This window comes from Lithobates pipiens, unplaced genomic scaffold (genome assembly GCF_037356315.1).
Source record: "Lithobates pipiens isolate NorthernLeopardFrog02 unplaced genomic scaffold, aLitPip1_a1.2 Scaffold_13, whole genome shotgun sequence".
In the NCBI taxonomy this organism is placed as follows: Eukaryota; Metazoa; Chordata; class Amphibia; order Anura; family Ranidae; genus Lithobates; species Lithobates pipiens.
The window spans coordinates 279,411,667-279,429,273 of NW_027507718.1; the positions used below are offsets into that span (position 1 = coordinate 279,411,667).

A 17,607-nucleotide genomic window follows, 5' to 3' on the forward strand; every position below is an offset into this window, starting at 1 on the left:
AAAATACTAACAACTACATACAAAGCCATCCACAACTCTGCCTCCAGCTACATCACTAGCTTAGTCTCTAAATACCAACCTACTCGTTCTCTTCGTTCCTCTCAAGACCTCCTGCTCTCTAGCTCCCTCATCACCTCCTCCCATACTCGCCTCCAGGACTTTTCCAAAGCCTCTCCAATCCTATGGAATGCTCTACCCCAATCTGTCCGCCTATCTCCAACTTTATTAGCTTTTAGACGATCCATAAAAACACTTCTCTTCAGAGAAGCCTATCATACCCACACCTAACAGCTGTATTTTCATTTTTTCCATCAGCTCATCCCCCCCACAGTTATTACCTTTTTTTTCAACTTGACCCTCCCTTCTAGATTGTAAGCTCTAACGAGCAGGGCCCTCTGATCCCTCCTGTATTGATTTGTATTGTAAGTGTACTATCTGCCCTCATATTGTAAAGCGCTGCGCAAACTGTTGGCCCTAAATAAATCCTGAATAATAATAATAGCATTGATGGCCAGTGGTGATATGCTAATTTAAAACCATGCAGCATGAAGGAGCTAATTAACACCAACATTGGCCACTAATTCAGCTCAAGGGGTTAATGAAAACTGCTATTGATCACTAATGCAGTAGTGGCCAGTGGCAGTGTTAATTACCCATTTGTATTGCAGCAGAAATAGGTTAACACCGACACTGGTCACTAATGCAGCACAAAGGGGTTAATTAACTGCTACTGGCCACCGATGCATTAGAGATCAATGGCAGTGTTCATTAACGCCTTGTGCTGAATTAGCGGCCAGCGTCAGTTCATTAACCCCTTCATGCTGCATATTACTGCCTAATGGCTTAATTAACCTACAATCACAAAACCCACCACAGTTCCCAAGACATTAACCAGTCCTGTGCACTGGAAAAGATTTACTGTAACATTACAACATATATTGTAATGCTCCTCTGTCTGCCATTGCTCACTTACTTAATTTCAGCAACATGCACGCTCCCTCGCATTGCATCTCTTTCTGTCCCGGCCTCTGAATGACCTCATGTCAGAGGCGGGGACTAGAAATGATATGTGTGGCGGAGTTCGCGCCTCCTGACAGAGAGGAGTAACTGATGTCTACTCAGCTGAGTGTAGGAGCACAGGGAGCATTCCATTACTCAGCACCCCGCTGCAGGTCTGCAAAGGCACTTTAGGTCTGACTTGGGCAGTGAACTGTGACTGTGTACTGATGTGCATGTTCATCTGCCATCAGGCACAGTTTAGCCGGCACTGCCCGCACTGTCACCTTGCTGATTCCGAGGGAGGCACTTGACCCCCCTTGCCCCCTCTTGCAGACGCCAATGCAAATGGCCCCATTTTGAAAAGAAGACACTTAAAGCTATTTGCTGAGAGGCATGTTGAGCCCATGCAATATATTTTATATTTTGCCACAAATTTCAGGAATATTACATTTTTTATTTTCTTTTTTACACAGTTGTTACTAAATGATATATTGTTCGAACATGGCATGGTTATATGTGGAATTATATCCCAAAATACATCCTGCTGCTTCTCCTGAGTATGGGGATACCACATGTGTGAGACTTTTTGGCAGTCTAACCGTGTACAGAACCCCGAAAACCAATCACCGCCTTCAGGCATTCTAAGGGCGTAAATTTTTGATTTTACTCCTCACTGACTATCACAGTTTCGAAGGCCAGACAGCACAACCCCCCCCCCCCCCCCAAATGATCCCATTTATAGAAAGTAGACACCCCAAGTTATTTGCTGAGAGGCATGTTGGGTATTTTGCAGACCTCTCTTTTTGTTACAAATTTTTGAAAAAAGAAAGAAACACCAAGTTCCTCACCATCTTACCAGCGCTCCCTATGTAGTCTGGGCAGTTCTCCGGCTCTACGTAGCTGTCTCTTCCCTCGTAAACCATAAAACTATATGTATAGCCTGTTACCCTGTCACAGAGCTTATACATCTTGATCCCATATCTGGTACGCTTGCTGGGAATATACTGCTTGAATGAAAAGCGGCCAGAAAACGTAACCAGGGACTCATCAACGCAGACAACTTGATCGTGAGTAAACAATCTCTGGCAAGGGCCAACTGGGGATTAGCGGCAATATATTGACCAGCATACAACTTGCTTTCATCCACAATAGATCTATAGAGATCTTCCGTGAAAAAAAAGCAATAAAAATCAAGTGACGTAAAATAAACTGTTTCCACCTGAATTCCAGGTTGACCAGTGAATGGGGGAAGTACAGGTGCTTCAGAAGTCCGGGGATCCCAATTCAGATTGGCAAATGCAGCAGGAAGGGCACTATGGGCTCAACGGGCCTGTCTTTGTCTTCTTGGCGACTGCAGGACACTAGTTGCGCTAGCCACCTCACCAGCTTGAACTGCACCTATGGCACTCACCACGTCACCAAGTGTTACTGCAGTGCTGGATGTACAACCAGGATGTACTAGGCCGCTGGTGCTTGCCAGTTCACCAGAAAGATGAGCGGCACTAGTACTGGCTCTCTGCTCCATATGAGAGCCCTGCGGTTCTTGCACCTCAACAGCAGAACGGGGTCGGGTACGCCTGACCTTGGCAAGGACCACTACTCCGCTGTCAGAGTGCCGCTGCTGTCTATAAGTTTGAATTCTGAGCCTGAATCTGACAGATGGGTAAGTTCCTCTTCACTCTAATCTGTCATGTTCATAAACGTGTAGGCCTCTTCACTAGTGTACCTTTGATTGGACATTTTGGCCTCTAAATTTACTGGTACAACTAGTGAGATTCACAGGAAAAAAGAGCACCTGACTATCTGCGACTGCTTCAAACGCTACCAAAAAAACTGTTGGCATTCGCAGGGATCAGGCCTGACTCTTCGAATGCTGCAGTTATGTGTTTAGTGTTTTGTAAGTGACAGTGATCAATTGATACTGCACTTGGGTGGGCTAGGCAGGTGCTAGCAGGTATCTGGGCTGATCCCGCTAACGCTGCATTTTTGGGAATGCTCCTCTAATGCAGGAATGCTCTGAGGAACAAATGAGTCAGGCAGCATGGATGGTTGGAAACCATAGTTCGCCATAAACGGTGACAATCAGGAAGCAGAATTCATGGCACTATTGTGAGCAAACTCCGCCCAAGGTAAGAGGTCTGACCAGTTGTTATGATGGTCAGAAATATAGCAATGTAGAAACTGCTCCAACGACTGGTTGGCTCATTCTGCGGCCCCATTAGACTGCGGATGATAGGCAGTGGAGAAATAAAGCTGGATTCCCAAAAGGCTTGCCAGAACCGGGACACAAACTGACTACCCCTGTCTGAAACAATCACCTTGGGTAGCCCATGTAAGTTAAAGATCTCCCGAGCAAAATGGAAGGCAGGTCCTTAGACGTCAGCAACTTCTTAAGTGGAATACAATGAACATTTTCGAAAACTGGATAAGCATTCTTAATTGTGAAATGATAGAGACCCCTATATTCAATATAAGGCCTCAGTTCACCACTCTTCTTCACAAAGATGAATCTTCCAGAAAGTGCGCCTGCAACATACTCCTACATGGCCTTGTCCTCTGAGACCGCCAAAGGGTAAACCCGGCAACGAGGGGGTGTGGCACCAGGTTGAAGGACAACTGCGCAATTATTTGACCAGTGTGAAGGCAAACTACCGGCTTGACCTTTGTCAAAGACATAGCTAAAATTGAGGTACCCCTCCGGCAGGGAGGAGAGTGAAAAGGTGCACAGGACCTTAGTCACATTCTGAAAACATGTCTTGCTGCATTGTGGCAACCAGGAAAGAACCTCAGCACAAAGCCAATCAAATGAGGGGTTGTGCCTCTGTAACCAAGGATAAACAATAACCACCATAAACTTAGGTGGGGAAATGACTTGGAATTGGATTATCTCAAGGTGAAAAGCCCCTACGGCCATGGACAAAGGAGCAGTTTTATGAGTCATATGGGCAGGCTGTAGAGGTCTCCTGTCAAGAGCCTCAATGCCAAGTGGAGTGCTTAGATACAAAGGCAGCTTCAATGAACAGGCCTGCAGCCCCAGAGTCGATTAGAGCATGTATCTCAACGGACGGCTCAGACCAAGAAAGGGTAGCCGGAACCAGGGGCTTATCCTTCTGGATACATGTGAACTAAACCACACCACCTAAGGTCTGTCCCCTACAGGACCTTAAGGTTTGGGCATTCCCTGGATGGGTAGGACAAGACTTCAAAAAGTGACCTTCCTGGCCACAACCTCTCCCTCCTCCTAAGGGTTCTCTTATCCACAGAGACGTGTGAAGCCCAACTGCATGGGTTCCACTTCACTGACCGACTCGGTACTAGAAGGCATGGAAGGTGAGGGAGGCAAGGGTGGGACTGCAAAGCTCGGAGACAAATGTACAGGAGGCTTCCACAAGCGCTCCTTAAAAGAGTCTTTCTCTGAGTCTGGAGTCAATTCTCCAGCTCAGTAGGTATAGCTCAGGCTGCTATCTTATCTTTGATGGTATCTGAGAGACCATAAGAAAAGGCAGCCATGAGGGCCTCATTGTTCCAAGCAACCTCTGCTGCCAGAGTATGGAACTCAATGGTGTAATCAGCAACAGTTCTCGTACTCTGATGGAATGAGGCTCTTGGCAGCAGAAGTGGAGCATGCGGGAACATCAAATACCCTTTGGAAGGAAGCCACAATTTCTGGGTAACTCAGGTCAACGTGTTTTTGCCTCTCCCATAGAGAGTTTTCCCTGGGCAAGGCTCTCTCAGAAAGCAAAAATATCACAAAACCTACTTTGCTTCTGTCCGTGGGTAATGCCCGGGGCAGCATTTCAAAGTATATCTCAACCTGGTTGAGAAACCCTCTGCATTGAACTGGATCGCCCCCAAATCGCTGTGGAAGCGAAGCGGAACCAGACATACCTCTTAAAGAGGTAATACTCAGAGACTGAGACGGAGCAGCCACAGTGGGAGATTCCAGGTGAGCTGTGCGACTCAGGAGTGTCTGTAACGCTATGGCAAAAGAATCCATGCGGTGATCCTGCTCATCCAATCTGGAAAAAATATTATCAACAAGTGGATTGAATGCATCTTCTGAATTCATTGCCTTCACCTATTGACAGGAACCATGAATCAGACTGAGAAGTGCAGTAAAAATTACACTGTTTAATGATAATGGTAAAAGGTAAACAGAGCAAACGTGGTCAAAACATAGCCAGAGTTCGGTAACCGTAACGGATAATCAGACAAGCCAGGACGTCAGGGAGCCAGAGATCAGAGTACTTCAGAACAGGCCAGGAAATCAGGCAACCAGAGAATCGGCATAGTGGAACTGCAAGCAGGATCAGGAACCAGAAGGGACATCAGCCAAGCAAGTCTAAGCAGGAACACAGGAGAGTGTCTCTTGATATGTTGGCGATGGCATAGATGATCTGGACTTAACAGCTTAAGTAACCAGCAGGACCGACAGACAGAATATCATCACCAGGTGAGTCACTGTGGAAACATTGGAGTTGGCAATTAACTGACAGCTGAATTGCCTGTTCAGAGAAGGAAGGGCTGAGCCCAGCCCTGACACTCCTATTACATCATATATCATAGAATACATGATCTTTACACTATAATACTACAGTGCCACCTGCTGCATAGATGGGTATATTGCATACTGTACTGTCAGTTTATTAGCAACCATACTGTTCTTTTCCAACAAAGTGCGCTTACAAACTTCAAGATCATTCAGAATAATAGAACTAGACTAGAAATAATTGAAATTCCACATGGAAATAAATATATGATTTTACATTTTGACCTTAAATAAGCTTTGCCCCTTTCACACAAGCTGTCAGTTTGTCGGTTTTTTATCCATCCTTTGACGGATGAAAAATGGACATCACTGCATGTCTATGGAAAAACTGATATAAATGGATGGTCATTCATTTACATCAGTTTACATCTGCATCCATCATCATCTGTTTTTTGATATTGATCAAAGCTCTATTTTTCTTCTGTTAAAAAAATGGATCGGATGAAAAACTGATGTAAACTGACAAATCGTCAGTTTTTCTTACATTTTTGCACTGGTAGTGGATGTAAAAAAACTGATGAAAAACGGATGAAAAACTGATGACATCTAGTGGCAGAAAAAAAAGTACTGTGATGTGAAATCTCTAAATTGCAGCTAAATATTGCAGAAATTTTTTATTTTTTTTTATACTTTAAAACATTTTTTTTTTGTCTGGAGATCTGCTTTAAGATGACCAAATGACCATACACAATACAGATGCACACTTCCAGTACTTGGAAGCACTGTTTCCATTTTATCTAACACCACTGTGTGGAATTTGCAAAGTGTATACTGCTGCATAGGATCCAATGAAAATTAAATCTGACCTTATTTCTGATCCTATTTAATTAGTTGGTGGATGGGGGCAGGGGAGGTCTGGCAGCCTTAGGCCTGGGGGGCAAGTCCAGTCAAGTGGCCCATTGAACCACTGAATCAGCTCACCACCCATCTACACCACATTCCCCGTACAGAGAAAGAGGGAGACTGCTCCACATTGCCCCAAAGAGAGAGAGACTGCTTGACACTGCCTGCACAGAGAGAGACTGCTTGACACTGCCTGCACAGAGAGAGACTGCTTTACACTGCCTCCACAGAGAGAGACTGCTTCACACTGCCTGCACAGAGAGACTGCCTGCACAGAGAGAGACCCCGCTTCACACTGCCTCCACAGAGAGAGACCCCGCTTCACACTGCCTGCACAGACCTCGCTTCACACTGCCTGCGCAGAGAGAGCAGTCACTTTCTGTGCAGGCACTGTGAAGCAGTCAGTCTCTGTACAGGCAGTGTGAAGTGGAGCAGTCTCTCAGAAAGAGACTGCATGATTGCCCCCAGAGAGACTGAGTAAAAGAGCTGGCCCCTTCCCCACACCCAGTACACAGACCAATGAGACTGCAGGAAGATGAAGACTAAAGACTGTGCTGTCACTGCCACCACACTAAGCACTACCTGTGGAGTCTGGAGCTTCTCTGGTGAGTGAGCACCACACCACTGGGCAAGCCAAGCAAGCAGAGTAACTGAGAGTCACAGTGAGCGCAGCAGGCTAAACACGCAAGTCCTGCTGTCTCCCCGGCATGAACACCAGATTCACCAGGGTGCAGGTTCCTCCTGTCTCAATTGCGGATAGTAAGAAATGCACATGCAGGCGCATGCCGGAGCACAGGCCAGATTAAGGGCATTGTGGGCCTGGTGCTGCAGTGGAGCAGGTTTAGGAGTGGCAGGGATATGAGGTAAGTAATGTCATATCCCAGCTCTTGCCCAGACTTGGTCACAGCCCCACAGGGCTGTAATGTTAGGGAAGCCCAGAACTTGAATTACCAAGCTTCCATAAGAGCTGTGTGTCGGTGTGTGCTCTGAGGTGAAAGTTTCCAAGCCATCAGAATACAGTGATCACTGCTGGCAGCTATAGCAGCCAGCACTGTTCGCTAAAAAACATAAAGACACGCTGGTTGTACTGTCAGTTAATGGAGTCAAATTCTGTACAACCAATCTGCACAGAGATAGATTGAAATGTCTGCTGAACCGGCAGAATTTCAATCTGTCTATTGTGGCCTAAGTCCACCAGTCTCTGGGTTTAATAATATCCTCAAATCTTCTGAAAGGGGGGCTCCATTTAGGTGTAGAAATTCACTTTGAACTCCACCTTTTTTCCAGAACTCTCTTTAGGGTCCTTTAACACTGAAGGCGCTGTACAGGCATTTTAGTGCTAAAAAATAGCATCTGTAAAGCGCTTCTTATGCCACCCCAGGTTTCCCACTGGGGCGGTGCGCTTGAAGGACATTCTGAAAAGTCCAGCAAGCAGCATTATTGGGGCGGTTTGGGAGAGGTGCCCAGCCCATTGAAATGAATGCAACACGGCCCTTTTTAACACTTTCTTTGGCCACTAGTGGGGGTTAAAAGTGCCCCGCTAGCGCCACTAAAACAATGATAAAGCGCCACTAAAACGAGCAGCGCTGTACCACTACCGCCCACATCGCCCCAGTGTGAAAGTACCCTTTGGTATTAGATGTGCAAACAAAAAGAGACCACATCTAATACCTACAGAGAGTAATGGAAATAAGGTGGAGTTCAAAGTGAACTGTGTCATTACCTGCAGGGATTGGCATTTAGGGGGGTTAAAGCAGGCAGGGATGAAATGTGATATCAATTATTCACTGCCTGTCAAATGCCTCTGAAAAGTGACCTGAGCATGGATCCTTTTCAGAGGAGTGGCAGTGGCTGCTGCAAGTGAATACAAGCATTTAGGCTCACACTGGTGTGCTGCGGTTTGGCTGCAGTGCGGGTATACTGGCGGGTGTCACACCCCCTCAGACTTCTTTTAGGTTACTCATTGTTGCTGCATGTTCTGAAAGTGCACCGAACATGCAGCATGCAGGACGTTTTGTGCACTTTCAGAACATGCAGTAAAAATGGCATCCTCTATGTCCCAGGGGCAACATGCAGGATGACTGCCAGTACACCAGCACTGCAGCCAAACTGCAGCATGTCAGTGAGAGCCCTCATCATACCACCTAGCCTTAGGAGGGCAAGGTACTGGCACAGGCTGCTAGAAAAAAACTCTTTGGCTGCAGAGAGGAGGAGCTCACTTACTTGGATGGTCCCAGCCTCCCAGGAGCCTCACTGGATTCCAGCCAACTGCTCAGATTGAGCAGAGAGCAGGTCCAGCCTCTGCCAGCCAATGGTGTGGAGTAGGGAGGGGCTGGGCGGGGCTGTGCTGTGTAACACAGACTGTCAGCCCTGACATGAAGACATCTCTGGCTCACAGTACTGGACTCAGCCAGCTCAAGAACTGTGCATGTTGCGGTTTTGAGCTGACGACACAGCAGCCTTTGCCACCGTATATCAGAGAAGCCCAGGGGGCAATTGCATCCCTGCCCCCTGGCCCAGCCCTCCCCTGGGTGGGGGGGACATAAATTCAAAATGGTCTGGAGCTCAAGGTAAAATTAATCTACTGCTGTCTTAAAACAAATAATATTTTCCTGGGTTTCAATAAGTGATCAATGCACATTAAGGTGGAACTTCACTCTAAAAGGGAAGTCCCGCTTTATGCCCCCCACCATATATGGTGCTTTAACATTTTTGGGGGTGGGGAGCGGGTACCTGGTTTTGATAGGTACCCATTTCCATGCCCACTCGTGATTGTCTACGCCCTCCTTCTCTTTGCCCGCAGCTTTCTGGGACATGGGACCATTCAGAAAATGCAGCATGGCACGGGCATTTGAAGCCGCAAGAAGTTACAGCCAGATTCCCACAGTACACATGCCGCTGCTGGGGACCCGACAATCCAGCAAAGAACCAACCTGGGTGAAGGGTGTCCTTTATTAAAAGTCAGAAGCTACAGTATTTGTAGCTACTGACTTTTCATTTTTTTTTCTCTCTGGGGTGAAGTTCCTTTTTTTTTAAAACCTGCAATAGGCACTACATTTTGATATACATATGTAAGAGGTCTTAACATTTGGCCACCTTTATTTCATAGCATACATTTTATATTAGCAAGTTTCTCTATTTATATAACAGTAAAATCTAACAATTGTCTTTTACGCATTTCAGATTTTCTATGCTGTTTATGCATTTGAAGCAAGAAGTAAGCAGGAACTTACTTTGGAAGAGCATCAGCGGGTCAGAATCCTTAAGTTCTGTGATATGAGTGGAAACAAAGAGTGGTGGCTTGGAGAGGCACATGGCCAGAAAGGTTATGTTCCTGCAAATTACCTTGGAAAGATGACATATGCATAGCTATGGCTCATCTCCCTGAAAGCATTGTGAAGAAATCTACGACAACTCTGACTTTGTATTAGCAGAAACTAGACACCTCTGTGTCTGTATAATGTGAAGGATATCATATATATCCAGAGTGCAATGGGATCTGACTGCCTTGACCTGAAAAAAGAACAGGTGTCAACAGAAAACAGGTCCTCTCTTCTTTTTTTTTTTTTTTTCCTTTTTTCCCTCTGATTGGAAATATTGTGTAGCATGAGTGTATGTACAACTCAAAGCACTTACGGTATACAGTATATCTGGACTATAATTGTAAAGTACTACCTATGCTGCCACAACTATGATGACGTATACACCTACCCACCAAAACATTGGGTATATGCATTGTAATGAGTTTGAAACATATCAGATATTATTCTGGCACAAATATAGAAACACTATAATGCAATATGATACTGATATACTGTATATTCATAGTATGTTAAATAGTTTTATAGAAATATTTTTTATTCAACAAATTATGGTTCAAAAATGTAAAATTACAATTTAAGGCAGATTCTATATATATATAAATGATTTAAACTTTTCTATGGTATGAAATTATTGGAATATACAGTATCTCACAAAAGTGAGTACACTCCTCACATTTTTGTAAATATTTTATTATATCTTTTCATGTGACAACACTGAAAAAATGACACTTTGCTGCATGTAAAGTAGTGAGTGTACAGCTTGTATAACAGTGTACATTTGCTGTTCCCTCAAAATAACTCAACACACAGCCATTAATATCTAAACTGATGGCGACAAAAGTGAGTACACTCCTAGGTGAAAATGTCCAAATTGGGCCCAATTAGCCATTTCCCCTCCCCGGTGTCATGTGACTCGTTAGTGTTACAAGGTCTCAGGTTTGAATGGGGAGCAGGTGTGTTAAATTTGGTGTTATCGCTCTCACTCTCTCATACTGGTCACTGGAAGTTCACCATGGCACCTCATGACACAGAACTCTGAGGATCTGAAAAAAAAGGACTGTTGTTCTACATAAAGATGGCCTAGGCTATAAGAAGATTGCAGAGACCCTAAAACGGAGCTGCAGCATGGTGGTTTAACAAGAAAGGTTCCACTCAGAACAAGCCTCCCCATGGTCGACCAAAGAAGTTGAGTGCACATGCTCAGCGTCATATACAGAGGTTATCTTTGGGAACTAGACATATGAGTACTGCCAGCCATGCTGCAGAGGTTGAAGGGGTGAGGTCAGCCTCTCAGTGTTCAGACCATACGCCGCACACTGCATCAAATTAGTCTGCATGGCTGTCAACCCAGAAGAAAGCCTCTTCTAAAGATGATGCACAAGAAAGCTCCCAAACAGTTTGCTGAAGACTAGCAGACTAAGGACATGGATTACTGGAACCATGTCCTGTGGTCTGTTGAGACCAAGATAAACTCATTTGGCTCAGATGGTGTGAAGCGTGTGTGGCGGCAACCAGGTGAGGAGTACAAAGACAAGTGTGTCTTGCCTACAGTCAAGCATGGTGGTGGGAGTGTCATGGTCTGGGGCTGCATGCTGTATTCCAACATGAGAACGACCCCAAACACACCTCCAAGATGACAAATGCCTTGCTAAAAAAGCTGAGGTTAAAGGTGATGGAATGGCCAAGCATATCTCCTGACCTAAACCCTATTAAGCATCTGCGGGGCATCCTCAAGTGGAAGATGGAGGAGTGCAAGTTCTCTAACATCCACCAGCTTCGTGATGTCCTCATGGAGGAGTGAAGAGGACTCCAGTGGCGATCTGTGAAGCTCTGGTGAACTCCATACCCAAGAGGGTTAAGGCAGTGCTGGAAAATAATGGTGGCCACAAAAAATATTGACATTTTGGGCCCAATTTGGACATTTTCACTTAGGGGTGTACTCACTTTTGTTGCCAGCAGTTTAGACATGAATGGCTGTGTGTTGAGATATATTAAAATATTTACAAAAATGTGAGAGGTGTACTCACTTTACTGATACTGTACTGAAATCCTCCGAAATTTTGGAGGGCTCAAATCTCTGTGATTCTATAAAATAATGTAATTAATATCTAATATACCACAAGCCTTTACTAAGTGCCTATCCATATTCGTAAAGCAAATATCTCAATGTATTCAAATTTTATATTTTTCATATCTATATTTTACGTAACAGTAAGTACAATTGTCCAGATAATGACCCAAACACTTCTCTTTAAAGAGAATGAAAAAATTGCCAGGTAAAATGCTAAAGTTGTGTTTTCTTCAGACTGTATAACATGGGGGTGAGATTTACACTAGTATTATAATACAGCAAATAATAATTTATTAAATATATGATTAAAACAGTCAACATAGCAAGAGGCATGGAATTTAAGAGGGTTGGTGCATAGGGGCCTGCAAAAACCCATCACAAGGAGGTTGATTTACTAAAAGCAAATATACTGTGCACTAGATGTGCACTGCAAGTGCAGTCGCTGTAGATCTGAGGGGCAGCTCTGAAATGAGGGGAAGCTCTGCTGATTTCTATCATCCAATCATGTGCAAGCAAAAAATGCATTTTTTGTTTTCCTTGCATGTTGCCTTCAGATCTAGAGCAACTGCACTTGCAGTACACAGACTATTTACCTTTTAGTAAGTCAACCAGCCCCATTGTTTTCTAATCTAGGTATTCTAAGTAGGGGAAGAACAGAGTATGTACTGCCCTGTAGTAGTCAAAAAAAGTCAGAAAGTGAACTTGCAGTATCTAAAACAGACATCTATGTAATCTATTGCTGCCAGATTTCAAAGAGTTCATTATAAGTGGGCAAGCTTTATTATAGAAAAACAACTGAATTTTTGCATAGCATTTGTCTCAGTAGCCTTTTAATTAGCCAAATACATTATAATGGGCAAGTTTTACTAGTTAGTGAAGAGAATTTTGCCAGCAGCCTACTGGCTCAGAGTACATTCTTGAAAATCTGGTAGACAGGTTACTCATTCTTCTCAGGTCTCCTGTTTTGGAACTGTACCCTCTAGTATCAGCCAGGAAGAGTTTATTTGCAGCAAAAATGGTTGCCATTTTGCATAAGCTGTAGAGTACAAGTACATATACAGTATCTTACAAAAGTGAATACACCTCTCACATTTTTGTAAATATTTTAATATAAATTTTCATTAGACAACACTGAAGAAATGACACTTTGCTACAATGTAAATTAGTGAGTGTACAGCTTGTATAACGGTGTAAATTTGCTGTCCCCTCAAAATAACTCAACACACAGCCATTAATGTCTAAACCGCTGGCAAGAAAAGTGAGTATACCCCTAAATGAAAATGTCCAAATTGGGCCCAAAATGTCAATATTTTGTATCGCCACCATTATTTTCCAGCACTGCATTAGCCCTCTTGGGCATGAAGTTAAGCGGAGCTTCACAGGTTGCCACTGGGGTCCTCTTCCACTCTTCCATGATGACATCACAGACTGGTGGATGTTAGAGACCTTGCTCTCATCCACCACCCCGCAGATGCTCAATAGTGTTTAGGTCTAGAGGCATGCTTGGCCAGTCCATCACCTTTACCCTCAGCTTCTTTAGAAAGGCAGTGGTCGTCTTGGAGGTGTGTTTGGGGTTGTTGTCATGCTGGAATACTGCCCTCTGAAGGGAGGGGATCAAGCTCTCTGATTCAGTATGTCACAGTACATGTTGGCATTCATGGTTCCCTCAGTGAACTGTAGCTATCCAGTGCCGACTGCATTCATGCAGCCCCAGACCATGACACTCCCACCACCAAGTTTGACTGTAGGCAAGACACACTTGTCTTTGTACTCCTCACCTGGTTGCTGCCACACAAGCTTGACACCATCTGGACCAAATAAGTTTATCTTGGTCTCATCAGACCACAGGACATGGTTCCAGTAATCCATGTCCTTAGTCTGCTTGTCTTCAGCAAACTGTTTACCGGCTTTCTTATGCATCATCTTTAGAAGAGGCTTCCTTCTGGGATGACAGCCATGCAGACCAATTTGATGCAGTGTATGGTCTGAGCACTGAAAGGCTGACCCCCCCCCCCACCCTTTCAACCTCTCCAGCAATGATGGCAACACTCGCATCTATTTCCCAAAGACAACCTATGGATATGACGCTGAGCATGTGCACTCAACTTTTCTTTGGTCGATCATGGCAAGGCCTGTGCTGAGTGGAACCTGTCCTGTTAAACCACTGTATGATCTTGGCCACCATGTTGCTGCTCAGTTTCAGGGTCTTGGCAATCTTCTTATAGCCTAGGCCATCTTAATGTAGACTAACAATTTTTTTTTCAGATCCTTAGAGAGTTCTTTACCATGAGGTGCCATGTTGAACTTCCAGTGACCAGTATGAGAGAGTGAGAGCGATAACACCAAATTTAACACACCTGCTTCCCATTCACACCTGACACCTTGTAACACTATCGAGTCACATGACACTAGGGAGGGAAAATGTCTAATTGGGCCCAACTTGGACATTTTCACTTAGGGGTGTACTCACTTGTGTTGCCAGTGGTTTAGACATTTAGGCATCATTCACACCTGAGCGTTTTGTAGCTTGAAGCCTGAAGCTACAAAACGCTGGAGGGGAAAAAATCTATTATTCTCTATGGAGATGGTTCACATCTCCACTCCAAAATGCCTGAAGCCGAAACAAGTTCTGGAACTTTTTTTTTTTAGGCAGATTTGGGCGTTTTTCTGCCTTTTACATTGGTGACCTTTTGACCTGTACAAAATCGTGGCAAAAACGCACAACTTTCTGCCTGAAAACGTTACGCTCAGCTGTGAATGGGGCCTAATGGCTGTGTTGAGTTATTTTGAGGGGACGGCAAATTTACACTGTTAGCCCTTGTACACACGGTCGGAGATTCTGACGGAATGTGTCCTATCGGACCGTTGTGTTGGATATTCCGACTGTGTGTGGTCTCCATCGGACTGTTTCTGTCAGAATATCCGACGGACCAACTTTTCCAACTTGCCGGTAAAATTTTCTGACAAAATGCTGCGATCGGACATACTCCGATCATGTGTAGCCTACTCCGACGGACAAAGTGCCAAGCATGCTCAGATCAAATTCCTAGACCAAAGCTATTGGCTACTAGCCTGAATGTAGTCCCGTTGTAACGAAATAATGTCATCACGTTATGCACAATCAGATTTTCCGACAACTTTGTCCGACCATGTGTATGCAACAGTTTTGGACAAAATCCGTCGGACAAAATCCAACGGATTTGGTTGTCAGAATGTCCGACCGTGTGTACAAGGGCTTATACATGCTGTACAGTCACTACTTTACATTGTAGCAAAGCGTCATTTCTTCAGTGTTGTCACATGAAACGATATAATAAAATATTTACAAAAATGTGAGGGGTGTACTCACTTTTGTGAGATACTGCATATAGTTTATTTAAAGTGCACTTGTATTTGAAGCCTATACCTTCCTTTGTCTAACTAATCAGTTCTAAACTTCCAAAGCCTATGGCCACTAGACTATAGATTATAAAACTGAATCATATTTTCCCCATTTTTCACTAAGCCAACTTAAAGGGTAACTCCACTTTTGTAGGGGAAAAAAATAGCAAATAAAGAAAAAATAATATAGCTTATACAATTGTGACACAGGTCATATTGTAATTGAATGTTATTAAAAATTACCTTTCCTATTCAATCTGCAACTCTAAATTTCTGAAAATTCTATGCAATATGGCTACCTGAAACTGTTCTGTACACAGAATGTGTACAGAATGCCTCCCCCCAGAAACATAATTTCCTGCTTGTGCGATTGGCTCACTCATTTTCCCAGAATTCTGCACTAAGATACAAGTCAGATTTCAGGCATCCTCTGCAACAAAAATTTATTTTTTGGTGAGATACTTTCAATAGGAAATCACGGCTAAAGGAATGCAGGCCCAGCAGCTTTCCTCATTAGTGCCCTGCAGGTGCACAGCTGATTGATAATTATGAAACCACTTCCATTAGACTCACTTTCTCACATGAATGCAGACAATTAAACAGCGATTTCTTCAGAATAACAAAAGATATGAATCTGCAACAAAGATTGTTAAAATCCTTGTAATGTGCATAATTCACCCAGAGGGGAATGTTTTTTTCTCAACAAAAGTGGAGTTGCTCTTTAAGTATAGACTATAACAGATTGGTTGCTATGGCCAACATAATATACTTTAGATATTACAAGAAATAAGAGCCATTATCTGTTTCGAACCTATGGGAAAAACACGCCATTGGATAATTAGGTTAACAAAACGGCAAGTTCAACCTGAAAAAAAAAAAAGAAAAAAGGAAAAATGAAGCTCCACCATGACATCTGTCTCACTAGGGGAGATGACATCCCTGTATCCTCCACACCGCTGACATAGCGGTCCTCAGCACAGCATCATTTTAGAACGTCTTGCCTTTTTAATTAAAAAACACAGCCCTCAAATCGCTTGTCTGGCCTCACCCTGAAGGTCATAAATAAAGGAAGAGCCTGACAGCTTCACGTTGGAGGCAGTGCTGCTCATTCCGTGTCCATTTCTTGTTCAGACATGATGTGCAGGCTGTGATTAACAGCACAGTCTGAGAAGCCACTGGCCACCATTTATCATGGTTGCCATGGTTTCGGCAGAGGCAGAGGCCAAACAACCTATTGAGCAACACATTAATTACTTGTAAAGCTGCTCTGTGTCGCTGAATTTTGCCCGTGTGGTTATAAAATAACTCTTCTGGCAATATTGCGAAGCTAAAGCTGTGTATAATTTTAACCCACTGTATTTCAAAAGTGCTGCTACAAACCGATGACTTGCACAGGCGGCAAAGAGGTTTCACTTGCTAGATGTATAAATGGGAAGCAGATATGCGTTTGGCAGGCTAACTGCAGGAATGACGCACACTGCGAATATTTTTACAGTGTACAGTGCGCTGACATGCAGCAATCATCGCAATAATAAGTGGCATTATAATAATATCCCACTATAAAATATCCCGCTAGATAGGTATATAGGTATAAACCTTATGAAAGCAAGGGATATAATGGAAGGATATCCGTTCTGTATTTTTTCACTAAGAGCAGCTATGAATGTATAGGTAGAAATTTACTGAATAAATTGATTTATGCATAGATGTTAATATATAATAAATGATTTCTATATTTAGAGCACATTGTGTCCATGTTTTTTATTTTTTTAAATGAGATACAAAATATATTTTTTATTTCTCCAAAGTTTAAAATATTATCATTAAAAACTAACACCACCACCCTCCATACATATTGTGTCATGGGCATAGCATAAGGGGTTGCAGAGGTCACAATCGCAACCCTGCCCCTAGCTCCAGGGGGCCCCTGCAGCCCCCCTGTCATATTATCATATCCTCCAGAAAGCCCAGCTCTGATCTGCCCTAGGGTCCCATAGCCACGCTCCCATACTGGGCTTCCACTTTGCCTTCCACAGTCCACACCCCTCTGTTATTGGCTGGGGAAAAGCTGTGAGCAATTTCCTGAATGGAAAGGAACATGGGGTGAGAACAGCCCAGGATGGAGAAGTGTCTGTGCTATGTACTGGCAACATTAAATGGTAACCAAGCTCAGAGAGTCAAGAGGGGGAGAGTGCTGTCCTGTAGCTACGATGGGACCAATGTCACTGGTGAGGTAAGACACCACTCAGTGTCTTATAGTCACTAGCTGGGATTCTCTGTACCCACCCGGGGATGTCCACTTAACCCACTTCCCTGACAACTGGGAAAAAGAGACACACCTCCGGGAGGTGGCCTTCCCCTGCCAACACTGACAGAGAAACCTTTGGAAATTGCTAAAACGAATCCCCTAACACCTCCTGAGGGGCTGCAGGCTCCAGATT

The 17,607-nt window shown here is 44.0% G+C and overlaps 1 protein-coding gene across 1 annotated transcript in view; it reads left to right on the forward strand.

Annotated features, from left to right (window-relative positions):
* ARHGEF38 (Rho guanine nucleotide exchange factor 38) overlaps positions 1 to 16,910 on the forward strand; it is a 178,682-nt gene extending 161,772 nt beyond the window's left edge. The window contains exon 14 of the mRNA XM_077476667.1: positions 9,575 to 16,910. Within this exon, the coding sequence (XP_077332793.1) occupies positions 9,575 to 9,760 (186 nt within the window). The 3' untranslated portion in view covers positions 9,761 to 16,910. The remainder of the gene's footprint in view (positions 1 to 9,574) is intronic.
* The last annotated feature ends 697 nt before the right edge of the window (positions 16,911 to 17,607 follow it).